We start from the raw sequence: 27,580 nt of genomic DNA on the forward strand, positions 1-27,580 counted from the left end.
CCAGTGACTTAACCAGCCGGTTCCAGCCAGAGGACAGAAGCGAGGAGAGGAGGCCCCAGTTTACAACCCTGTTTACCTGGAGAGAAGACAATGGACAGAGGCGGGGCCTGGGGCCAGTGATCTCAGATGCCCAGCTGGGAAGCAGGGGGGCTCTGGGCTGGAGAGGGGGAGCAGGCAGAGCCCACCTGGATGCAGAGAGACTGGGATGTGCTGGACTGAGGGAGGCCAGGCCTGAGGCCCTGAGAGTTTCCTGTGCTGTGTTCAACCCTCAATAAACCCTCCTGTTTTATGCTGGCTGAGAGTCACTCCAGTCTAGAGAACAGGGTGGCATCAACCCCTTTGGGGATGAAGGCCCGGGGGGTCCAGAGCGAGTGGACTCCCTGAGGGGGCCCACGGTGAGAAACAGGTGTGCTAAGGCTCCAAGAGGTGCGGCTCCAGTAGGTGGAGGGGCCTGATCCCGAGAGAGAGGGGACCCCCGAGAAGGGCTGTCTCACTAACAGGGGCACCCCCCACGGACCGCACGGGGCCAAGAGTGGGCACGATCTGTGAGTCTGTGACACAGCCCAATGTATCATATTGGTTTTCTGACCATATCAAGCTCTGCTGTAATCTAGCAAAGGTTTCTCCTCCTCAGAGGATAACAGTCCATTCCCCTAGAGCTCATTCCACTTTGTCAGCCTTCTTGAGCAACATACTGATAATGGCCATTTGCAAAGCAGCAATATGGTCATCTGTACGTACCTTTTCCAGACACTATGTTATCGCTCAAGCTTCCTGAGATGATGCCAACTTCAGCAAGTCGGTGCTGCTGTCTCTCTTCGAGTAATCCAAAGTCCCACCACCTGTAAGGAAACTGCTGGTGAGTTACCTACAGTGTAATGTCTACAGTCACTCCAAGGAGAAAAAATGGTTACAGTACAGTGTACAGTAACTGTTCTTCAAGATGCGTTGTGCTTTATATACATTCCCCAACCCTCCCACCTTCCCTGCTACTTTGGGTATGAGAGAGCAGTGCAAAGGAATAGAGAGGGAGATGGGGGCCCTGCCGGTTTATACTCGCCTCTCAGAGTTGGTAAGACAACTCCCACCTGTTTATGCTCTCTGTATGTGTGTATATATATCTCCTCAATATATGTTCCATTCTATATGCATCCGAAGAAGTGGGCTGTAGCCCATGAAAGCTTATGCTCTAATAAATTTGTTAGTCTCTAAGGTGCCACAAGTACTCCTGTTCTTCTTTTTGCGGATACAGACTAACACGGCTGTTACTCTGAAACTCTTCGCTCTGTGCATGAGGATAGCCAGGGCGCATTCACTGCCTAGTCTCTGGCAAAAGTCTCTGACTCGAGTACATTCAGCACACGCATACCTACAGTGGAATGTGTATGTGTACATGACACATTTTGAAGAGCAACCGTTACTATACAGGTAAGTAATCGTTTTTTTTACCCCATGCAGTAGCTTCACCCAGACCGTCATTAAGGGGATTGTGTGGGTAAAAGCACTCTGCTTTGCCTGGGTGGGCAGCCAAACCTTTTCTGAGGTTTCTTCATGTGGCAGGGCAGTGGCACGAAAGGAAGATTAATGGCCAGGCCATGTGGTCCTAGGTGAGCAGCTTGGAGTAGGGGATTTTCCAGGTGAGAGCCCAGGGGTTGAGTCAGGAAGAGGGGACTATGTGTTAAGCATTTAAATTCCAGGAGAGTCCCTGAGGGACAGGAACACAAGCGAGCTGGTGACAGGGCAGCAGTGCTTTAGCTGGGGCTTCTACAAAAGGGGGGGGTCACGTGCAGTGTTTGACCCCCTCTCTTCAGGAAACAGGGCATGTAAATAAACTAATGGCACTAGGAAATTACTTGTCTGCTATTGATTTCTCCTCCAGACAGGAAGCTGGCCTGAAACACCTGCTAAAGTGGTTTGAGTCCTTCCTGGAGGGTCTCAACCTTTTGAGTAGTGATGGGAAACTGCACTTCCACCACTGGACCCCTCACTTGGAATTGTACAAGGACTAATTCTCTCTGCAGTCCTTTTCAACATATACATGCAGCCATAAGGTGAACTGGTCAGATGATCTGGACTCAAGTGCCAGCAATATGCAGATGATATACAGTTCTACCTATCCTTCACCACCTACGACCACACCACTACCACCAAGATAGGCCAGTGCTTGGACAAGATCAGCTTGGATGAAGAACAGCTGGCTGAAGCTAAACCTGAATAAGAAGGAGGTGATGCTGGTGGGCAGTGGAAAGTATTTTGAAGAACTTAAAGCCATGGTGCTGTCTCCATTGGATGAAGGTACATCCCAACAATTGGTCAATTCGGTCTGTAATGTTGGAGTTCTCTTGGATTCCTTGCTGATACTGAACACTCACATAGCAGCATCTGGGAGTAACATTTTCTACCATCTCTGCTTAGTTAGGGACTCCATCCCACCCTGGCAGATGAAGACCTGGCCTCAGTTGTTCACACTTTTGTTACCTCTCAGATGGATTACAGCTTTATACACCTCTACCCCGATATAACGGGACCTGATATAACACGAATTCGGATATAACATGGCAAAGCAGTGCTCCGTGGGGGCGGGGCTGCGCACTCCGGCGGATCAAAGCAAGTTCGATATAACGCGGTTTCACCCATAACGCGGTAAGATTTTTTGGCTCCCGAGGACAGCGTTATATCGGGGTAGAGGTGTAATATGCCTGCGCATGAAACCTTCAGCGCTTAGGAAACTCCAACTGGTACAGAATCCACATTGCCGTGTTAATACATCAAACTTGTCTTCCGCACTCTACACTGGCTTCCCATAGAACTTTATATCAAGTTCAAGGTCTCTCCTTGTCTTCAAAGTGCTTCATGGCCTGGGCCCAGGGTATCTAAATAATCATCTAAAGCTCTGGGATGAATATACTGGTCGACAACTCCATACCTCTGGCTCACTGGAACTAAACAATAAGGGCAAATTTTGTCTGTGAAGGAGACAGAACTTTCTGTGGAATGAACTCCCCCAAGAACTAAGGATCATCACAAACTTCACCATCTTCCACTCCAAGTGCAGGGCACATTTCTTTGACCTCGTTATCTCTAATATAAACACATAGCAACAGGTATATCTGTATGAAAAAGCAAAACAAAAAACCCCACACGCTACCAAACCAAGACACTCCACTGCCTGTTTCTGCCTCTGGGGAGGTGATTGAGAGAACAAACATGTGACAGATGTTAGTCACATTGCTTAATGCACTACTAGAAGTCTCTCAGATATTATGGTGATGAGCGCGTTATAAGATCTTGCACAGAACAGAATAGAAATATGTTACTGCTCAGCAGAGGGCAGACATACACAGGAGACTGCTCTCAGGCACAGATCCCCTTCTGTACGCTCACACCTTCCTCTGTACTTGCCATGGCTGGAGAAATAGTGTATGCTGATCTAAACATTCTTGGAGCCAGTTCTTCTTCAAGGCCACCAAAACGATCTCAACACCTTAGTAAGTGGATTTAGTTTCTTATTTTTGCAGCAATATGGTCAGTCTTTGGTTAGGATTCCATTTTTCTAAGAGATTTTTAGTTTGACTTGCAGCACAGATAGTTTAGAGGAACAGTGTCCAGAGCCAAGGAGCAGCTCTGTGTTTTATGTGTGGTGGGACTTAGCTAATGTGAAATTCTTTACCACTCAGCATTTGGCAACTGAATTCCGTTAAGGTAATATAGTGCACTTTAATTTGTTAGTACAGCGTGTCACAGAAACCTTCATAGCCACTGACCGTCTAAACATGCAAATACAAGTGTATTACAATATAGCTGTATTTTGTACGACACCCTTCCTTGGTGCTTAATTTGTAATGACAGAGCTGCCGGGGCTCAAGCAATTTTTTACATCCATAACTGATGCAGCAAGCCCGGAGGTGCCGGGGCTCTGAACTGCCGAGCCCGGAGGTGCCAGGGCCATGAACTGCCGAGCCCAGAGGTGCCGGGGCTCAGCTCTGGCACAAATTAAGCACTGCCGTTCCTACTTATTTCATATGTGTTTGGGGCATACCAGCAAATTATTGAGGTAACACTACATAGTATAGTGGGTTATAGTTAGGGGGCAGGGAGCAATACATTGGGTGAGTCTGAGAAGAATGGGCACAAGGAATGTGGGAGGCTCATAGAATAGAATAGAATTTAATTGTTTTGTTAGAGAAAAGGTTAAAATCCACATAGGTCTGAGAGAAGAGGTGGAACCTCAAATTCAGAAGGGAGACAATGATGTGCAGAGGGTCACGAAAACTGTGGCAGATGGTAGGTACTGGGGTGGGGGGTGGGGAGGAAGGGTCTACTAACCTCTGTAGTGATATAAGTAGGGAGAGGGAAGCCCAGTATCTGAGGAATGTGAGAAATGGGACCAGAGGAGGAGAAGAAGAAAGGAGAAGAACCTGGCAAAGGGGGCTGTATAGATGGGAATGACAGAGATAATGAAGGGGATTTTTCTACTGGATGCTGAAATGGACACCAAACCAGGAAAGCTTTCCAAGAGCAGAGATGATGTGTTCTGTGTCTGAGCGCAGGAGAGACAGCGAGTTATTGCACTGTAGCTCAGCTGGAGCATGGAGAGTCAGGAGTTAGGGGACACTGTCGAGAAGACGATGGAGGAGATGAGGACAGTGAAGAGTTATCAGTATTTTAGGAATATTGAAAGTACATGGAGCCATGTGTTAGAATTTAACTTAAAGGATATAAAGTGAGTATCACAAATAATTTTTGTTTTCCCTGAAAAATGATATTAAATGAGTTAAAAATCTTGATACTTTGGAGGCTGTTTGGGGGGAAAACAATTTAAATATTAAATAGCTATTTTTAGAGTATATTTTCCATTAGTACAGTAAAGTTACAGATTTACATGAAGGATAAAATTTGCAAAAGTGCCTAAGAGACTTAAGTGTTTCTGAAAATCCCACTCTAAAAGCCCAGATATTTCATCAAGCTGTATATCAAGTGTGATGTGCTATAGACAAACACCTTACATCTACTACCTTCATTTATACTTGGATATTGCCAATGATTCTGGCTTCCTTTATCTCATAAGTTTTTCCTTCTTTAAGTATAGCTACAAATGTATTGCACTTAAAAAAATTCTTGCTGTACGCTTACACCCTGTGAACATAACCAAACTATTGTACAGCTTCTGAAGCGGTTTCTTACAGAAGTGCCTAATAGCATTTTATTAAAGTTGATATTTTCCAACTGATCTTGCTTTGGTATCTGTTTACATCATACTAAGATCTAGCATAATATATGGCTGTCTAGTTAAATTTAGTTCTTGTTGTGAACCTTCATGAAATTGTTTCCATGCACTTTAGTTATTATTTTCAGACAAGTATCCGAGGGGGAGCCGTGTTAGTTTGGATCTGTAAAAAGCAACAGAGAGTCCTGTGGCACCTTTAAGACTAACAGATGTATTGGAGCATAAGCTTTTGTGGGCGCACGCGTCTGACGAAGTGGGTATTCACCCACGAAAGCTTATGCTCCAATACATCTGTTAGTCTTAAAGGTGCCACAGGACTCTCTGTTGCTATTTTCAGACAGGATCTGATCTATTCTTGAAAAATATTTTAGGAGTTACATCGTGTTCATTACATCAGTGCAAATCCAGAATGACTCCATAGAAGTCAGTGAAGTTGCTCCAAACTTACAACAGTGTATCCAAGACCTGAATTTGAGTTTAAATGGTTCATTTAGCTGCAGTTATATAATTGTGTTATGTTGAAGACTGGCGCTATGTTAATGAATGGAAACTTAGGCCCCAGTCCTGTGATCTGATCTGATCCTTATGGTTGGACCTTCATTCACACTTGTACAGAATCCCACTGAAGTCAATGGGCACAAGGGCCCACCCACATGGATCCAACTGCTGGACTGGGGCCTTAATTCACAGAGTCCAAGGCCCAAAGGGACCATTGTGATCATCTAGTCTGACATCCCGTATAACACAGGCCGTATATAACATAATTCCTAGAGCAGATTTTTTAGAAAAAAAACCACATCCAATCTTGATTTTTAAACTTGTCACTGATGAAGACTCCACCATGACCCTTGGCAAAAATGTATTTCCTGTCTTACAACTAAGGGCCTGGTCCTCCAATTGCTTTGTGCTGTGGGTTGTCTCAAGGCCCGAATCCGCAGACGCTTATGAACATGTTTAACTTTACTCAAATAAGTCATCTCACTGAAGCAGTCACTCACAGGTTTAACATTACATCCCTGCTGAAATCTTTGCAGGATCAGGGTCTAACGCTGAAATTAAAATTAACTTGTCTCATAAGTTGCTATTAAAATCATGAAGTCACGGTATTGAGTTCATATAGTAGTTAAATTGGAAGACAGATTCCAATATAAGAATGACTTTGACCTTCCCACTTCCTTTTCCTAAAAACCCCCTCTCCTTTTAGCCAGAAATAATTCATGTTACTCTGAAGCTACAAGATAATTTTCCTGAGAAATTTTAAAGTAAATTCAACAAGTCATTTTAAAATGAAGACAGAAAACACAACCACCACCACTAATTATTCAGCATTAATTAATATGAAATTTGCCAGGTGGTGATGCTGTAAGGTTCTAGTTAGGAGTAGAGGTCTCATAATGTTAGGTACTGAACACGTTTAGACCAGACAATTTTTCACTTTTTAAAAATTATTTCCACTATTTGTGTCCACTCATAATTCGAGAACAATTAGTTCTCTAAAGTTCAAAGTAGTGATCTGAATTAGGTCTCTGTAAAAATCCACACACAAAGATCCACTTTTATGAATAGAAGGGTGCAATTTTTGAATTGACTCAGAATTAACATTGCTTACAACAGGAAGAAATGTAACGCTCCTATACTGATGATAAACTCTGTGAGTGGCTTTAAGAGTGTCATAAGCTTCATTTGTAACAAAAAGTTAATTTCTAACCTTCTCCCTAGTAAATGTAGTTTGAAAGCGTAGCGTGAGTTTGGTTTAAAGATGTTTCTGTTTACAAAAAATGACAAAGGATTATCGATCAAAATCAAGACACTGAGCTAATGTAACGGCATTGTCACTTCTGTGTAAATTTGGATGTTACCTTAGTGGAATGTCTCTGTATTTAGTGCACACCTGGGTTACTGAGAATAGGCTCTGGCTCGCTATCTTCAGTTGACAGTATAATTATTGGGAAAGGAGCATTTTGGCTGGGATTTTCAAAGACGCCTAAGGGGTTTCAGCCACCATTGAAACTCTGCTAGGCTCCTTTGAAAGTTACAGCCATAGTAATTTTTTGAGACACAATAAATCCATATGTATGGTGTTTGAGTGAATTTCACTAAAGACTGAATACAAAAATGAACAATCATATAGGACAAGAGCTTTGTGAAAAACAATGTAGAATGTATTAAAATCTCTAGTCGGTGTGATGCTGGAGGCCAGATTAGGTGATCATCATGGTCCCTTCTGGCCCTAAAAACGGACGAACCTCTGAATTACTGGAAAATCTTAGGCCCCAGTCCTGGAAATACGTAGGCATGTGATAGTCCCATTGAACTGAAACTGGGCTATTTCCATTTCATGTATTATCACCACTGACACATGTTCTGCAGGACCAATTCTCTGAGAATCATCTGTACAAATCCGTTTAGAGCTTGTTGGAAAGTGTCCTCCCCCCGGGTCCGGACTGAACATTTTTACTTTTTGGCATAAAAGCATAAATGGAAATATTTCAATGCTGAAATGCTGCGTAGTGCCTCATGGGATTTGTAATTTGGGTGCCTCGTGTCTCCATTTTCCTCTATGGGCTGGGCTCCCTGCTTGGAAAACATCTCCCATGATGCATCATGGTCTCCTCTCTTGGCAAGGGGAGGCAGTGCATTATGGAAATGTTGTGCTAATTTTGATGGAGTAAATGGGCCCAAAGGGTCAAAGGTGTTAACAGACCCTGTCGCTGTCTGACATTAAACAGTGTTAAACAAGGTCCAGGGTTTGGCTTACAATTACCTCAGCCAGGGCAAATACACCATTAAAATTCATTTTAATATTCTATTAAATATATTGAAGGATTTGAGATATAAAGTATTAAGTAAGGCGTTCATTTTAACACCATTCCTTACTTCTGTTCCCTTTAGCTGGAGAGTTTTAGAAAGAAAAGCCCCGTAGCTGACAGTCTTTCATAGATTCATAGATTCTAGGACTGGAAGGGACCTCGAGAGGTCATCGAGTCCAGTCCCCTGCCCTCATGGCAGGACCAAATACTGTCTAGACCATCCCTGATAGACATTTATCTAACCTACTCTTAAATATCTCCAGAGATGGAGATTTCACAACCTCCCTCAGCAACTTTAGATGGCATTGTCACAGAGTCATAGGGCCAGTGCTCTGGAACTGCTCCGAATGAAGCCAGTCAGGCCTTTGGTGTAGCATGCCTCACTGTTGCCAGGGCAAGAAGCCTACACAGCTTCGGCCTTCCTGGGTCTGACCTCGGAGCATTCAGCACCCTGGTCTCACCATGCACCTCCCGCAGTGAGTCTGTCTGGACGGGACCCCCGGGGAAGCCAGAGGGCCTTGCACCCCAACTCGGCAGTCAGCAGTGACTCTCAGCCAGTATGTAAAACAGAAGGTTTATTAGTCAACAGGGACACAGTGTAGAACAGAGCTTGTTAGCACAGAAAGCAGGAACATTCAGTAAAGTCCATCTTGGGGGACGGGGAGCCCAGAGCCAGGGCTCTTGCCCTTCCCCAGCACCCAAGCCAGCAGAGACTGACTCGCTTCCAGCTGCCTGGCCCCGGAAACCCTGTTGCCCCTCCTCCAGTCTTTGTCTCACTTGCTGGGCCAAGTGTTTCCTGTTCCCATCCCCCTCCTGGTTCTCAGGTTACTCAGCCTCAGCTGCCCCAAGGGTCTCAGGGAAAGTCACACACCCTTATTCCCACCACCTAGGCATTGGTGCAATACACAGGGAAACTGAGGTACACACTTCTTGTCAACTGTTGAGAATAGCCCACTTCCACCTTAATTGAATTGGCTCGTTACCACTGACCGCCCCACTTGGTACGGCAACTCCCATCTTTTCATGTGCTGTGTATTTATACCTGTTACTGTATTTTCCACTGCATGCATCTGATGAAGTGGGTCATAGCCCACAAAAGCTTATGCTCACATAAATGTGTTAGTCTCTAAGGTGCCACAAGGACTCCTTGTTGGTTTTGCTGATACAGACTAACACGGCTACTACTCTGAAACCTGAGGTACACTCAGTATTCATGAAAAACAGTAAGACTCACGTAGGCTCACGTACAACATAATAAGGAGGAAAAACCCACTTTGTCACAGGCATTAAAGATGGTAATCCCTGTCGTTTTTAGGGAAAAGAGAAAAGGTTAGTTGAGATGGGCTGGAGCTGTTGCTGTTGTTGTTTGAAGTCTGATCCTGTTTCTCTAAAAGAAAAAACAAAATAAACAAAAGATGAGAGAAAAGAACAGCAAAGATAGAAAATGCAACTTCTGTTTTTGGTGTAAACCCGCAGGTGTAACCTCACTGCTGCAGAAACACAGGAATGGTACACAATCTTATCAGCTTCTCAGAGTCCTGGCAAACTTGTACCACAATCGGGCTGTTTAGGGCATTATGGCTAGTTGCCTTTTTCTCGTCACAGTCTTACGGCGGTGTTGCAAAATATACAAGTCTTAACTAGCTAAGCCAGACTCTTATAACACAGAAGGCAAAAGGAGAGAGGGATAGAAAAGGAAAGAAATAAGGTAGAGGAAAAAAGAACATTCAATGGGGGGAAGACAAAGTCTCACATCCTAGGCGGTGTTCAGAATTTAGCCAGAGCAGATGGAAGTAGCAATGTCATCTGGGCTCCTCTGTCTGGGCCAGGCTGGTCAGGACATCATTCAAGATCAGGATGACAAAGGCCCAATGGTGTAGCAGTGGGTCTCAGGGTCCCAGGAGATGGTAGCGGTGGTAGCCATGATGGTAACGCTTGCCGCAGCGGTTGTTAGCAGACAGCTTCTTCTCTTGTTTATTTCTCCCCACAAAGTCTGTTTTTTTAATTACCCTGAAAAGGAGTGATGAGTAGAATAGCCCATCCCCTCATTATTTTATTCATCAATTAAGCCCACTTTCTGACACACCAAGTTTGTTTCATTAATTTCCAGTCCCACGCTCCTCTTGTTAAGATCATGCTTGGTAAACACAGGCCTTGATTTGTAACAGTCGGCCTTTTTATTTGGATTAGTTCAGTCTTTCCATCTCCCTCTTGCACAATTGCCTATCGACATTTATTATTACAGGTTATTGTGACATGTAGTGAACTTTCACTCACTTCTCACAATTGAGCTCACAATTAGGGTAAATTTGTAGCCCAATTATCACAGCAGCACTCACATGGCCATGATGCATCATTAAAGATGAAGTCTGGCTGGGGAGCCTGGGCCATCAGGGCCACACAGAGGTTTCTGAAACTGAGACTTCCCACCCTTCCATGTTTCATCCAATAACCATATTGTTCCATGGGTTTGGGGACACCCTTAAATGGGAGGCTGGGCAAACTGCCCTCTTTGGAGTCCCCTCTCGGTGGCCCTGCAGCCCGTAGAGGAGAATGGGAGAATAAGGCACCCAAAGTACAGTTCTGTGAGACACCACAGTGGGTGGCATTTCAGAATAAAAAAACATCATATTTGGGAGTATTCAGTTTTTTGACCAAAAAAGTCCACATTTTCTGCAGAAAGCAAACACTTTTAGCAAAAGATAAAATAAAATAAAATAAAATAAAATAAATAAAACTTTAGTCCCAAACTCAATTTTCTATCACAAAACAGTTGTAATGGAAAATTTAACCAGCTTGTATCCATTGTATGTAACGTCTGCCCTCACTGACACATGGGCAATAAAGCAGCATGTGTGTACAGTAACTGATTGTAATGTATAGCCTATTTCTCCACTGTCTCACTCCTATCTATGCTAACAGGGCTGATGCATCAACACAAGAGATTTACCATGCAGACATATGGTCAAATAGCATTGATAATTTATCTAGACAATAACTGGTATCGTTAGTAAAGATGGTTAGAATTTTTAGAATTTTGAAATTTCACAATTTGAAAAATAAAATTGGGAAAAAATTTTCAACAAAAGATTTGCAAACTTTTCAATCTGGGGTATGTGTGTGTGTGTGTGTGTGTGTTTCCCCTCCCAACTATAGAGCTAGGCAAAAACTTTAACATTTAAAAAAAAATTGGTAACACATTTTGAAATGTTATTATTAATTCTCTCCCTTCTCCCACCACCTCTAATTATTAGTTCTTTCTTCAACTTTCAAAAATGATTTGATTTGCAGGGGTGTCACAGAGGTGACAAGGCCTCTGACTGACAGATTTATTATTATTTGTATTACGACAGCACCTAGAACTTAGCCCCAGTCATGGCTGAAGCCACATTGTGCTAGGCACTGCACATACATTAGGTCTCTTAACCAAATCATTTACAAACTAAGGCCTCATCTGCTAACACTTAGACACATTACTTTATTCGTATAAGGGATCCTTTTGAAGTCAATGGGACTTCTCACATGCTTAAAGTGAAGTGCAGGCACAAGTATTGTCACCCTGTGTTTAGTGTTAGTAGACATCGGAACCTGGCCTGTTGTTTTCACGTTGGAGAAGAATTCAGTGACATAGAGACTGGGTATTTTTCTTAGTGTAATTTGCTTATTTATACTGTATACACCAGTCCTGGAACAGAGGTGGTCACAAATGGCATGCAAACAAACCCCTCTTTCAGGAATCTCAGCCCAACACCCTGTCTGATTCCCAGGAAGCAACTCTGCCCCAAGATGTGACTCTAGTTAGAGAAATTAAGGCAGAGAGCAAACTCCCCTGCTGGTACAACAGCTCCCCAACAAAGAAACTATACCACAAAATGAACAATAATATAACATTTTTTCAAAGAGCAGTGGCTGTATAGAATGATTTCGGGTTGGGGGGGGCATCCATACATAAGGGACATTGCGGGAAAAGGTGGGAAAGTGTTTCTGTGAGAAATGGGTGAAAGAAGCTGCCATTGGTAAAGCTATACCTAGTGGTATTTAAAGAGGAGTGGAACTCCCATGTAAGGAGGTTGGGACAGGCTCCAGAGAAGAATAAATTCCATTGTTATTTCTCGCACTGGGGGCTGATGGTGTTTCTCCAAACATTGTCTCTTATAGGTTCCCCTCCATGTCCCCGGTGGCATCGCATCGCTGTAGGTGTCGGATGGGCTGGGAACATCATCCTGACAATAGCTGTGATAGCACTGGGAGTTTGGGGTAAGTGCACCAATCTATTTATCCATTTGGGTTTAATGGTGCTCCAGGAATTCTCTTCTCATTCCAAATCCCACCGATATTCCATTCCTGATTCCCATCCATTTGCAAATGAAATCCTAGGCATTACATCACCACCCAGGTCAAAGTGTCACAGGAACAAGGTGCAGTTAAGAGCTGGATGCATGAAACTTGTGTGGTCCGGCTAAGGCAGGTTCATTGTTACATGTACCTGGAAGCAGAAATGCACCTATACTGTGTAGTGAATGGGATTCCCTCTTCCTCTGTCCTCACCCTAGTTGTAACAGATACTGCACTGTGTGATGATTTTACATCCTCCACAACCATTTTTTTTAAATTCCTAAATGGCTGCAATAGAAGTGATTTTCATTGACACTGATGCTCTTTTGAAGTTTCCCAGTTGCATGTCTCTTCTGAAGGACCTACCAGAGAAGCTCTGAATACATCAGAGAATAATGATACCAGAATCATCAGTAACACTGAATGCAGCTCCTGCCTGGAAGATTTCCGGTCTCGCTTGAAAGCAATACTGTGTGAACCCCACCATGGCAGCTTGGCAGGTAACCCCAGCTTCTACTGTCCCAGAGCCATGAGTCACTCTCCCTTAAAGAGTTTGCAGCACTCTCGCTGTGACTGAAAACCCAGTCACCGTATTAAAAAGAAACTGTCTGCTTGAAATAAAATGGACCAGATTCTCATTCATACTGAGGCCCGTTTATATACATAACTCCAGTGTTGCGATCCCCAAGCATTCAAAAACCATGAGTCAAACCCTAAAACATCATGAGATTGGCTTATTATGGAGAAATTATACATGTTTGGTTCTTTATATTTGCCTTCTGGTTTCTGAACATTTAGGTTTTACTTGAGTCCTACTGTCAAGCTTTTTTTGTGCAATGAAGGCTAGAAACTTTCTTTAATGAAACTGAGATTCTCAGATAATCCCATGATTCCAGGAGCTGAGGCTTAAAAGAAAACACCAAAGTTCACAAGACATGTGATAAAAATATACGAGATGACAACATTGCCAAAGTGACAGTGTAAAGGGGGCTAACCATGGAAGCTAACTTTCATTTTTTTCGTCAAAGTGTTCGGGAGGAGGAAGGTTATTTAAAAAAAAACTAGAAAATTTCAAATGAAACAAGTTTTCTGTGAAGATTTTCATTTTGAAAAAAAGCAAATTTTTTGTCAATCAGCTCTCCTCGTAACTACAACAGGAAAACAATGTTCAGACAACAGGGTGATTTTTAAGTAGATGGGGCACTGCACTTTTTATTATGCTCTAAAGCTTTAGGTGTGGTAGTGATCTATACACCCCAATCTCCTCTGTCTTTTTTCTTTTCATCAGTCCCAATTGGCTGGTGCAAGATAAGTGCTGCGACTGCCTCTTTCTGTACCACTAGGGTTATTTCACTCCCCTTGTCATCCTTCTTCTCTTTGTGTATCTCCACCTGTTTCTCACCCTATGTTTGGATTGGATTCCAGAAGACTGGAAAAGGGAAAATATAGTGCCCATCTATAAAAAGGGAAATAAAAACAACTCAGGAAACTACAGACCAGTTAGTTTAACTTCTGTGCCAGGGAAGATAATGGAGCAAGTAATTAAGGAAATCATCTGCAAACACTTGGAAGGTGGTAAGGTGATAGGGAACAGCCAGCATGGATTTGTAAAGAACAAATCATGTCAAACCAATCTGATAGCTTTCTTTGATAGGATAATGAGTCTTGTGGATAAGGGAAAAGCTGTGGATGTGGTATACCTAGACTTTAGTAAGGCATTTGATATGGTCTCGCATGATATTCTTATTGATAAACTAGGCAAATACAATTTAGATGGGGCTACTATAAGGTGGGTGCATAACTGGCTGGATAACCGTACTCAGAGAGTTGTTATTAATGGTTCCCAATCCTGCTGGAAAGGCATAACAAGTGGGGTTCCGCAGGGGTCTGTTTTGGGACCGGCTCTGTTCAATATCTTCATTAACGACTTAGATATTGGCATAGAAAGTACGCTTATTAAGTTTGCGGATGATACCAAACTGGGAGGGATTGCAACTGCTTTGGAGGACAGGGTCATAATTCAAAATGATCTGGACAAATTGGAGAAATGGTCTGAGTTAAACAGGATGAAGTTTAACAAAGACAAATGCAAAGTGCTCCACTTAGGAAGGAACAATCAGTTTCACACATACAGAATGGGAAGAGACTGTCTAGGAAGGAGTACGGCAGAAAGGAATCTAGGGGTTATAGTGGACCACAAGCTAAATATGAGTCAACAGTGTGATGCTGTTGCAAAAAAAGCAAACATGATTCTGGGATGTATTAACAGGTGTGTTGTGAGCAAGACACGAGAAGTCATTCTTCCGCTCTACTCTGCTCTGGTTAGGCCTCAGCTGGAGTATTGTGTCCAGTTCTGGGCACCGCATTTCAAGAAAGATGTGGAGAAATTGGAAAGGGTCCAGAGAAGAGCAACAAGAATGATTAAAGGTCTTGAGAACATGACCTATGAAGGAAGGCTGAAAGAATTGGGTTTGTTTAGTTTGGAAAAGAGAAGACTGAGAGGGGACATGATAGCAGTTTTCAGGTATTTAAAAGGGTGTCATAAGGAGGAGGGAGAAAACTTGTTCACCTTAGCCTCTAAGGATAGAACAGGAAGCAATGGGCTTAAACTGCAGCAAGGGAGGTCTAGGTTGGACATTAGGAAAAAGTTCCTAACTGTCAGGGTGGTTAAACACTGGAATAAATTGCCTAGGGAGGTTGTGGAATCTCCATCTCTGGAGATATTTAAGAGTAGGTTAGATAAATGTCTATCAGGGGTGGTCTAGACAGTACTTGGTCCTGCCATGCGGGCAGGGGACTGGACTCGATGACCTCTCAAGGTCCCTTCCAGTCCTAGAATCTATGAATCTATGGTAGCTCTTTGGGGCAGAGATTGTCTGACTAGGTGTATGTGCAGCACCTAGCACAATGGGGCCCTATCCATGCTTGTGGCCTCTCTGTCCTACTGTAATACTAATGATTGCTTATTGCTTATGTGTATTGCAGCAGTACCAAAAGGTCCCGTTGTGGATCAGGGCCCCATTGTGCCAGGTGCTGTAAAAAAAAAAACCACCATAAAAACACAGTGCCTGCTCCAGAGAATTTACAATCTAAGTACAAGAAATAATAATTCTCAGCTGTTTGTGCAGAGGAGCAGCAGTGACATCTAGTGGTCAGAGTAATTCCCTTTTCTACCACACAGACAGTTTTAATGGTAATGAAATAATACAATTTCTGTAGAGGTTGGATCACAAAATGTTTTGTGAGTACTATGTAGTACTCACAGGAGTCATTTCCCCCACTACTGAAATGCAGCCACCTCTGGAGTGAAACTCAGCAGCTATTCAGCAGCATTTAACACTGCTATAAAAAGTGTTAGGGAAATGAGTGAAGAAGAATCCCATAGCTTATTGGAATTGCAAGGGGCATTTTAGGGAGGCAAACTGAAATCCCCCAGGCTGGAATTTGAACAGGTTCAGACACCCCAGTATTCAAGAAGAGCTAGATGACAGAAAGATAGCTAATGTGATGCCAATTTTTTTAAAAGGCTCCAGAGGTGATCCTGGCAATTACAGGCTGGTGAGCCTGACTTGAGTACTGGGCAAATTCACTATAGTTTCTACCAAGAACAGAATTATCAGAGATATAGATAAACACGATTTGTTGGGGAAGAGTCAAAAACGGCTTTTATCAAGGAAATTCTTTGAGGGGGTCAACAAGCAAGTGGATGAGGGGTATCCAGTGGGTATAGTGTTCTTGGATTTTCAGAAAGTGTTTGACAAGGTCCCGCACCAAAAGCTCTTAAGGTAACTGAGCAGTCCTGGGATAAGAGTGAAGGTTCTCTTATGGGTCAGTAACTGGTTAAAAGACAGTAACTGGTTATGATTACTAACTGTAGTCTGTAACCTATCATTTCAACCAGCTTCTGTACCAGATCACTGGAGGATAGCTAATGTGACGCCAATTTTTAAAAAGAGCTCCAGAGGTGATCCCGGCAATTACAGGCCTGTAAGCCTGACTTCAGTACCGGGCAAACTGGTTGAAACTATAATAAAGAATAATATTGCCAGACATATAGATGAACATAATTTGTTGGGGAAGAGTCAGCATGGTTTTAGTAAAGGGAAATCATGCCTCACCAATCTACTAGAATTCTCTGAGGAGGTCAATAAGCATGTGGACAAGGGGGATCCAGTGGATACAGTGTACTTAGATTTTCAGAAAGCCTTTGACAAGGTCCCTCACCAAAGGCTCTTAAGCAAAGTAAGCTGCCACGGGATAAGAGGGAAGGTCCTCTCATGGATTGATAACTGGTTAAAAGATAGGAAACAAAGGGTAGGTATAAATGGTCAGTTTTCAGAGTGGAGAGAGGTAAATAGTGGTGTCCCCTAGGGGTCTGTACTGGGCCCAGTCCTATTCAACATATTCATAATTGATCTGGAAAAAGGGGTAATCAGTGAGGTGGCAAAATTTGCAGATGATACAAAATTACTAAAGCTAGTTAAGTCCCCGGCAGACTGTGAAGACCTATAAAAGGATCTCTGAAAACTGGGTGACTGAGCAACCAAATGGCAGATGAAATTTAATGTTGATAAATGCAAAGTAATGCCCATTGCAAAACATAATCCTAACTATACATATAAAATGATGAGGTCTAAATTAGCTGTTACCACTCAAGAAAGAGATCCTGGAGTCATTGTGGATAGTTCTCTGAAAACATCCACTCAATGTGCAGTGGCAGTCAAACAAGCGAGCAGAATGTTGGGAATAATTAAGAAACGGATAGATAATAGGACAGAAAATATCATATTGCCTCTATATAAATCCATGGTACGCCCACATCTTGAATACTACGTGCAGATGTGGTCACCCCATCTCAAAAAAGATATATTGGAATTGGAAAACGGCAACAAAAATGATTAGCGGTATGGAACAACTGCCATATGAGGAGAGATTAATAAGACTAACTTTTCAGCTTGGAAAAGAGATGGCTAAGGAGATATATGATTGAGGTCTATAAAACCATGACTGGTGTAGAGAAAGTAGCTAAGAAAGTCTTGTTTACTACTTCTCATAACACAAGAACTAGGGGTCACCAAATAAAATAAATAGGTAGCAGGTTTAAAACAAACAAAAGGAAGTATTTCTTCACACAACACACAGTCAACCTTTGGAACTCCTTGCTAGAGGATGTTGTGAAGGCCAAGACTATAACAGGGTTCAAAAGGGTGGGCAGGGATGGTGTCCTTAGCCTCTGTTTGCCAGAAACTGGGAATGAGTGACAGGGGATGGATCACCTGATGATTCCCTGTTCTGTTCATTCCCTCTGGGGCACCTGGCACTGGCCCCTGTCAGAAGACAAGATACTGGGCTAGATGGACCTTTGGTCTGACCCAGTCTGGCCGTTCTTATGTTCTTAAAAGATAGGAATAAATGGTCAGCTTTCACAATGGAGAGGTAAATTATGGGGTCCCCCAAGGATCTGTACTGGGACCAGTGCTGTTGAGCGTATGATACCAAATTATTCAAGATAGTTAAGTCCCAAGATGACTGTGAGGAGTTACCGAGGGATTTCTCACAAGTGGGTGACTTGGCAACAAAATGGCAGATGAAATTCAGTATTAATAAGTGCAAAATAATGCACATTGGAAAAAACAATCCCAACTATACATATGCAATTATGGGCTCTAAATTAGCCTTTCTTCTTCAAGCAGTGTTCCTAGGGTCCTCCGCTGTAGGTATATCCAAATCCCTGCGCCTCAGATTGGAGATTTTAGGTACAGTATCTGTTCAGCCCGCACATGCACTCTCCCTGTCTCATGCTCTGCCTCAAAGCTATCTAGCACTGTACAGGCAAACCGTCCACAGACACTTCTCAACAGACTTTGGGGCAGGACAGAGCCTTGGCAGAGTCCGATTTGCAATTTATTTCGCCCCTCTAGTATAGTTCAGAGAGTTTCCATCAGTTAGGTTAATACTCTCCCTCTTTCTTTTCTATTTCATTAAAAAATAATCTTCATTTTCTTTATTTTGTTTTTGAAAACACTGTCTCCTGTCCTTAGTTAGCTCTTCTTCACCTCTTCCCTTTTGGGATGTGAAACCCAAAAAGGGTATGCCCGGCTCCCTGGGTTTAAACCCTGTGTCTCCTGCAGAGAAGTGATCCCAGTCAGCGACAGCCATTCATGCTGCATTTGGTGTCTCGGAGTGTCCCATGTACCGCAGAAGTGCACTTTCTGCCTGAAAATAAATCAAGGGCAAGAAAAAAACATAAATTGAAGCTCAGACTTTTCATGATGGAAAGTTCACTTAGACCAGCCTTTGACCCCAGACTCAGGACCCCCTTCCCCCGGTACAGCGGTCCCCAATTGCATCAATGACCTCAGCTCAGCACTTCTCCAGTGACTTCAAAGAGGAAATCTGGTGATTCTTCTCAAAAAATCAGGCTGCAAGTGTCCAGATTAAAGAATCAACCAGGAAAAGGAGATCCTCGACAAGGTCAAGCACCTCGGTACCGACCAGCCTGAGACTGGATACCCATGAGGATATAGGCCCCTCAGGTACCGGTAGCACCAGTGAGCCTAAAGACCCTAAGGACACAGGCTCAGGAAAATCGGTACTGTCAGGGGAAAGGAGCGGTAAAGAGTCCACTAGCTCCACTAAAACAGCAGCACTGGAGTCAATGAGAGCCTTGGTACTGAGTACTTCAGCCCCACAAAAGATCAGGACAATGTCTGCCGGTACCGTTGACTCCCCCTGTCTTAATGGTACTAACTGCTACCACGGTACCACAAGAATCCCATTTCTCCAAAGACTTGCTAGTCTCAGAGACACTGGAATCACCACTACTCAATACTGACACAATTACAGTACCAACTATATCTCGGTCCCCTGAGTTTCCTGTGGTACTGACACAATCACCATCCTTGACTGCTCCACCTCTATCGAGTGATGAGGAAGTGGAGGAGGATGTATAGTCAGTCTCAGTGGAAGGCTCCCCCGTACAATATCAAGGGACCAGTCACCCAGACACAGTCTCAGAGCCACCTTACCACCATAAGAGATCCAGTTGGTATGAACAACCTTGGGTGTCCCCACCCCATGCCCTTTGTGCCACCTAGTGGCTGAACTGGGACCCAGGGGCGGCTCCAGGCACCAGCACCCTAAGCGCGTGCCTGGGGCAGCAAGCCGCAGGGGGTGCCCTGCTGGTCGCCGGGAGGGCAGCAGAGTCAGGCTGCCTTCAGCGGCATGCCTTCGGGAGGTCCACCGGTATCGCGGATTCAGCGGCAATTCGGCGGCGGGTACACCAAAGCCGCGGGACCGGCGGACCTCCCACAGGCATGCCGCCAAATCCGCGATACCAGCGGACCTCCTGCAGACGTGCCGCCAAAGGCTGCCTGACCACCATGCTTGGGGTGGCAAAATACATAGAGCCGCTCCTGCCAGGGGCAGCCTGCAGACATCAGTTCTCCAGGACCTCGAGCATTACACATGGGGATAGAGGAAGATGATCTCCCTCAGCTTCCCTCTCTAGACCCCCTGATTCTTAAGAGGAGACTATTGAGGAACAGGAAGCAAGGCTGGACAAGATTACTCCAACAATGAACATCTCTTCATCCTCTCCTGACGAAGCGGTTATGCCTCCCCTGCCAACCATGGCAAACGACCTCAAACAATTTCAAGAGCTTACTAAGAGAGTAACAGATTTGCTACAGATTCCCCTGGAAGAAATGAAGGGGCCACAACACAAGCTGCTTGACATCCTACATACTTTGGCATCAGCTCGTATTGTATTCCCTGTCAATGAGGCCCTGCTAGACCCAGCAAAAACCATCTGGCAGACACCAGCCACAATACCTCCCATGTGCAAAAGGGCAGATAAAAAAGGACATGGACTTTTTATTTTCTCAACCATCCCCAAATTCCCTTTGTTGTAGATGCTGTAAATGAACCTGGCAGAAGCACCGTGCTAAAACAACACCCTATGACATGGACTGGAAATGACTGGATTTATTTGGCAGGATTCATACTCGTCAGCAACCCTACAATATCTAGAACTAGAGCTGGTACATTGTACACCTATTTTATGGAAAATATGAAAAGAAATTAAAGTTTGATGTGCTTTGAAGGACGTCGAAAAGTGACAGTTCTCCCCCTCTTTGTCAATAGGGGGAAATGTTAAGAGTGTGTTTATTTCCCCTCCAAAACGGAATGAAATCCTTCTCCCCCCACTACCTTTACCCCTCCCCCCCAACAATCAGTGCACCTCTACCCCAATATAACATGACCCGATATAACACAAATTCGGATATAACGCGGTAAAGCAGCGCTCCGGGGGGGCAGGACTGCGCACTCGGGCGGATCAAAGCAAGTTTGATATAACGTGGTTTCACCTATAACACGGTAAGATTTTTGGCTCCCGAGGACAGCGTTATATCGGGGTAGAGATGTATTTCCATTTTGAATCCACTCCCTGCACCAAAAAATGTCAACCAAAATAAAAACTTTCATTTTGGTCAAAATGGCATTTTCCATTAAAAAAAGAACTTGGACATGAGTTTTCAGCCAGCTGTAGTTTGCATTTTCAGAATGGATGACACCTCTGTTCCCATCTCCCCCTCCAGAGGGCTCCGGGTGCAAACTCTGCCCCAGGGACTGGCTGCTGCATGGGGACAAGTGCTACTGGCTGTCTAAAGAGCGTAAAGACTGGACTGGGAGCCGTGACGACTGCTCGGGGAAGAGTGCTCACATGCTCGTGATCCAGAACCAGGAGGAGATGGTAACACAAAATATAGGATCATAGAGAGACGTGTGTCACTAGTTACAATCCCAGTGCAGCAGGTTTATCCAGCCTGGTGCTACCCTCCTCCCCCATTTCTCCCCCAGTTAACCAAACTCCACACTGGGGTGTTTTCCCCCCTTCTGGGTCGTCTGGCTGATTAACATACCGTTCAGAACAAGACCCCCACAGTGTTCCCACCCCAGACTGCCCAGCTGGCTACTGCAGGCTCTGCCCCCTGAGCCCTGTCTGAGAGCTCAGCAGAGCCATTCTGCATAGAGCTACGCACACAACCCCCCTGCTCCATCACATCTCGTCCTGCCCAGACTGACCTCGGGCTGCCCTTGTAGCCCCACCAAGCCTGGCTCCTGGTCACCTACTTCCCTCACCTGAACCTCCCAGTCCAGGGGCACCTAGTCACAGGTGAGGCTGAACCCAGGACTCCCTGAAGGGCCAGCTCACGCTGTGACATGAAGGACTGGTACTGGCGTTAGCATGTCTGCACAGAGAGAGCCACATTTCCCACCCCTGCACTAGGACTCCGCCTGCTCAAGGGAGAGGGTGAATTAGCTCAGGTGCGGATGGATTCTCCTGCTGGCGTTATGGGCAGAGCTACCAAAGCCAAGAACAAGCATTCAATGGGAGCACTAAGGGAGCTCTAGCCTGTTACAGCGTATTTACCCCAACCCCTCTGCTTTGCACTTCACAGGATTTCATACAGAATGTTACACAAGGTGCAAGCTATGTCTGGATTGGACTTAACATGACATCCCCAGGGGGGAAATGGACTTGGGTGGACGGTTCCCCATTAGATCACGCACGGTGAGTGCTGCCTGACGTTTCCTGTTTGAGATGTTTGGGAAACTCTCCCATTGTATAACTTGCTGATGTAAATGTACGTCTGTCTAAGGCCTGGCCGACACCTACCCGTTTTACCAACATAACTATGTTGGGGGAAAGTATTTTTGCTGTGCCAGCAAAGGCCCTAGTGTAGCTGCAGTTACACCAACGTACCTGTGCTTATGGCAGTGTAGCTTTTGCTGATCTGGGGAACTGGCATAAGCTATAGTAACAGAAGCACTCAGATACAGATATAGCTTTGTCCACACTAGAGGGTTTCCTGTATAACTGCACCAGAAACACCTCCTAGTGTAGACAAGGGCTAAGGTGCTGACCTGGCCAGGGCTGTCCCTACCTATTCTGGGGCCCTACACAGCCCCCCCACGGTGGGGCCCCAGGCCTCCACGGGGGGGTGGGGAGGGCTGGCTTGGGAGGCAGAAGGGAACCGGCCCCCAGCATTCACCGGCAGCTGGGGCCAGGTCGCTGCACTTCCTGCGCTGCTGGTGAGTGCAGGCCTGGCCCTGCTGCAGTCCTCAGGGGCGGGAAGAGGCAGGGCAGGGGCGGAGCAGGGTGGGGGCTTTGTGGAAGGGGTGGAGTGGGGGCGGGGGCCCTGGAAAAGAGGCCGGGCAGGGGCTGGAGCAGCACGCAGCTGCGCAAGGTACCAGGAAATTTGGTGCCTCAAATTTCTTGGTGCCCTACACAGCTACGTACTTTGCATATGGGTAAGGACGGCCCTGGACCTGGCCCCCATTGCCATAGTATCTGAGCACCTCACATCCTCTACTCTATTAATCCTTTCATGCACCTGTGCGGCAGGACAGGCCTATTATCCCCATGCTACAGATGGGGAAACTGAGGCACAGAGAGACTAACAGTGGGATTCACAAAGGTATTTAGGTTCCTAACACCCATTTACTTCAAGGGGAGTTAGGTCCCTAAGTATCTTTGTGAATCCTGCCCTAAGTGACTTGCCCAGAGTGTCACAGAGCATGAAATTGAACCCAGGTCAGCGCCCTAACCACTGAACCATCCTTCCTCTGTCACACGTCAGCTCCTCTGGGCCGGCAGCTGGAGGCTGTGACATGTAATCAACAGAAAGAACGTGGCCACTGCATGTACCGGTGCAAGGGGGACCCTGATAAGAGGTTGTGCGTAGGGCCCTCCAATGTCTTGCTTGAGCCCTACTTCTGGGCTCTGCTGCTCCCTCTCATCTTTGTGCTCCCAGTGTCAGATGCAGTGGGGCAGGGGGAGGGATAGCTTTTAGCATTGGCCTGCTAAACCCAGGGTTGTGAGTTCAATTCTTAAGGGGGCCACTTAGGGATCTGGGGCAAAATCAGTACGTGGTCCTGCTAGTGAAGGCAGGGGGCTGGACTCGATGACCTTTTAGGGTCGCTTCCAGTTCTATGAGATAGATAGATAGATAGGTATATATCTCTCAGGCACCACCCATTTGTGGGGTCACAGTGAGCTGCTGCTCCTAGGAAATGAGGCAGATTCTTATCCCTTGATCCTCCCTCGCCTTGCTTACATTAGAACAGTGGAATTTACGATCAGTGGGGATCTGAGTTCACACCCCACTGAGGTGCATGGAGCAGCTCCCCCTCTTAGAGAGACTGTCTCGGGGCTTGTCTAGATAAGCAGGGCATTGGGCTGGGATGTAAACCTACCTCACAGGACCTGGCCGTGCACTGACTGCCCTATGGCCCTGCTGTTGTGCACTAAAAATTCCCCCGTGCACTTCGATCTACACTGCTTTGACATGGGAGTAGGTCAAAGCTCACTCGGGAACTGTTAGGGTGGGGTGACCCGGCCCACATGGCTAGTGAATGCAAGTTGGATTTACAGCCCAGCCTGCCGTGCCCTAAGGGTTAGAGTCACAAAGGGACTTATGTGTTGGGATGCTGAGCCTAACTTTTAAGAGCCTAGAAATTCTGATATTCACAAAGCCTCAATTAGGCACTCAGGTTCTCTATACGCTGTATGTGGAGAGACAGGCCCTCAGAATAGAATCCACAAAAGCCAGGTCACTAGGTGGGGAGCCATGTAAGCCAGCCAGTGGGAGAGGCCAATGACCCAGGGAGGCACCTCCCCCTGGCCCCCATTGCCATAGTATCTGAGTGACTCACAATCTTTACTGTATTTATCATCACACAGACCCCTGTGAGGCAGGACTTTTATCCCCATAGTACAGATGGGGACACTGAGGCAAATGCCTTCTTCCACTCAGATAGAGGGGGGAAATTGAACCAGAGTCACCCACATCCCAGGTGAGTGCTTTAACCACTGGGCTAGATATTATGAGAAGTGCATCCTCCTCATTCCCCCCCCCCCCCCACCACCACACACACACACACACACACTGACTGGTTTCAAGTATCCGAGGGGTAGCCGTGTTAGTCTGGATCTGTAAAAAGCAACAGAGAGTCCTGTGGCACCTTTAAGACTAACAGATGTATTGAAGCATAAGCTTTTGTGGGTGAATGCCCACTTCATCGGATGCACTTCATCGGATGCATGTCATCCGATGAAGTGGGCATTCACCCACGAAAGCTTATGCTCCAATACATCTGTTAGTCTTAAAGGTGCCACAGGACTCTCTGTTGCTTTTTACTGTCGGGTTTGTGTCAGCTCATGCGCGGGGCCCAATCTAAGCACAGCTGAGCTCCCTGAGTGCACCCCACATGTGAGTGAGGTGGAGGAGTGCCGGTCTTCCCCCTTAGGCACCTAGATATCTTGAGGGAGGCAGCAGTGCGCAGGTTCAGAGGCAGAAACAACGTCACTAAGGGAATTTAGGTGCCCACGGGGACGCATGGCAGCTATGCAGAGGTATTGTGAATAGCAGTGGGCCCTGATGCTAGATTCAGGCACCTAGAGTGGCCGTTAGGTACTTATGCTCTGTTGTGAATCCAGCCCTAACTGTTCATCTAGACAAGCCCTTAGGCTCTCTGCAGACTCAGGCAGCCGTTGGTTACTCGGCTCACATTTTGCAGGTTTTCCTCACAACCACAAGCCCCAGAGACTTGATTTTTACAGGAAAGCTGAGATGCAGGAACTCAAGGTGGCTGCTCCAGGTCACCGACCCCATGAGATCCAGGCAAGTTTGTTCCTTGCCAGAGACCCCTTAACTCATCTCACCTCCTGTGATGTCTTCTCCGCTGACGCTCTGTAGGAAAGATACAGCGATGGTGGACAGTACCAGAGCCGAGCTTCCCATTACAGTGAGGGGGAGGAAAAATATCTGCTCTGGGCCTTTCCTTGTTAAAGGGAACCCCAGTGACGCTAATTCTCTCTTTAATTCTGCAGCTTCCCAGTCTCAAGCTCTGCTGATGGGAAGAGCTGTGGTCGGATAAAAGGCAGCCGGATTTACTCTGAGTCGTGTCGTGCTGAGCAAAAATGGATCTGCCAGAAAGAAGCTGCTGTGATATAAACACTGGAGCTGAGACTCCACATTTGTGTCTCTGTAACACTTAGCAGCATACTGTATTTAGTCTCACGGGGCGGGACTGTGGCTTTAGGCAGAGCTCTAAGCCAGGGGCAGAGCAGAACTCCGGAGACGCTGGGACTCAGGTGCCCCTCACAGCCACAGTTCCTCCCCTCGGTCCTTCTCACTGTGCTGGGGTTTTGAGCTGTAATTTATAGGTCCCTAAACCAGTAACAAACTACTACTTTGTGACACTTCCCAGAGGTACCCAGGGCTGAGAGGCACCTCGCTACCAGGGGCGGCTCTAGGCACCAGCAAAGCAAGCACGTGCTTGGGGCAGCCCATTTGCAGGGGCGGCAGGGATCCAGCCTGGGAGCTGAGAACCAACAGGGGCCCTGGGAGCTGTAGTTCCTTGGTTAGCTCCCTGCCTATAGAGCCAGCCCTGGAGCAGGGAAAGAACTACATTTCCCAGCATTCCCTTGGGCACTACCAACAGGAAAGAGGGGGAGGGAGTGAGGTAGCTGAGCCCTCATGCTGCAGAGAATGGAGAGCTGCACTGGGAAGGGCAGGGATACCATATTTTAACATTCAAAAAATAGGCCACTCCACGGGGAGGGAGGGTAGCCCCACCCTGCCACCATCCACTCCCTCCGACTGCCCCCCACAGAAACCCCAACCCATCAACCCCCCTGCTCCCTGATCACCCCCTCCTGGGACCCCTGCCCCTAACTGCCCCCCAGGACCCCACCCCCTATCTAAGCCTCCCTGCTCCTTGTCCTCAACTGCCCCCTCCTGAGACCGCCCCAACTTCCCCCCAGGACCTCACCCCCTACCTGTCCACTGAACCCCTGGGACTCCCATGCCTATCCAACTGCTGCCTGTCCCCTGAGTGCCCCCCCGAACCCGACCCATCTACCCCCTCTCCCTGCCCCTGACTGCCCCCCCAAACCTCCGCCCCATCCAACCCCCCCCTGCTCCCTGTCCCTTGACTGCCCCCTGGAACCTCCTAACTCTTCTCCAACCTTCCAGCCCCCTTACCGTGCCACTCCAACCAGCGTGTCTGGCTTCTCGCAGCGCCAGACACGCTGCTGCATACATGCTGCCGTGCTCCCCTGTGGAGCCACAGCGCCCCCCTGCCCCGCACCTGCCTTCCAGATTTGAACACATCAAAATTCTGTAGTGCTCAAGCTCAGTTTGGGCAGCTGTTACTTCATTTCTCCCAAATCAAATCTACTGATCCACTGTAACTTGCTGTAGAAAAAGTAGGGTAAAATTGAGCAAGAAATGCTTCCCAGTGGTTATTAGGACTGGAATTGCTATTTTCAACAGCCATTCCTTTTTGTTTGTTTGTTTGTTTGTTTGTTTAAAAAGAAGACAGTGATATTGCATTGTCAAATTCCCCATAGAAACAAAGACTGGAACAAAAGAATAATAAAGGCACCTCAACTTTTCCTCATTTATGTAGGACAGTCTTATAATTTGCATCCAGACATCCTCCAGTCACACAAGCTGAAAATTGTTCCACTTTACTGCAGTTCTGTAACCATATGGGAACCAATCCTGTCTGTGTTCTGTGCACATCTATAATTCCTGCTGAATGACCCGCCCTGGGAGTGAATTACCAGTGACCAAGGGCTGGGACGGCAGGGGGGTGCGGGTCGGGGGGGAGAGCCCAGGATTTGGGCGGCAGGGGGTTGCGGCGAGGAGCCCAGGGCTGGGACGGGGGTGCAGCCAAAAAATTTTTTGCTTGGGGCGGCAAAAAACCTAGAGCCGGCCCTGATGGGGGGCAACAGAATGCTACTTGTGAAGATGCTGTATTCATAGAGGGGGTACTTGACGGGGTATGTGGCCTGTATAAGGCAGCCCTGAAAACTGGCTTTCAGCCTCTAGCTTATGCTGAATTATTAACATGGGCTTCAAACATTAGCAAACACAATCAGGAACAAGGTACAGGAGAAAAGGTGCACAAAATGCAAAGTCGAGGACAGAAAGGAAAAGGAAAATTGAACATAAGTTTGGAAGATAGCTTTGTTGCTGCAGTTAAGGCAGCAAATGTAGGAGGTGGTAATTGTAGTAACTGTGGAATGTTGGGCCATAACAAAAAGGAATGTTATAAGAAAGGGGGTGGAAGAGCTGATCGGGGTATGAAATGTGATCAGACAGGGCACCGGTCCAAGAATTGCCCTAGTAAT

The 27,580-nt window shown here is 46.1% G+C and overlaps 1 protein-coding gene across 1 annotated transcript; it reads left to right on the forward strand.

The window, feature by feature from the left end:
- Positions 1–2,183: 2,183 nt before the first annotated feature.
- LOC135974841 (killer cell lectin-like receptor subfamily F member 1) lies at positions 2,184–25,922 on the forward strand. Its single transcript, XM_065563872.1, has 4 exons — positions 2,184–2,295; positions 20,973–21,127; positions 21,738–21,949; positions 25,271–25,922. The coding sequence occupies exons 1-4, from the start codon at positions 2,184–2,186 to the stop codon at positions 25,392–25,394; spliced, it is 603 nt and encodes a 200-aa protein (XP_065419944.1). The 3' UTR covers positions 25,395–25,922.
- The last annotated feature ends 1,658 nt before the right edge of the window (positions 25,923–27,580 follow it).

This window comes from Chrysemys picta, chromosome 12 (genome assembly GCF_011386835.1).
Source record: "Chrysemys picta bellii isolate R12L10 chromosome 12, ASM1138683v2, whole genome shotgun sequence".
NCBI lineage: Eukaryota > Metazoa > Chordata > Testudines > Emydidae > Chrysemys > Chrysemys picta.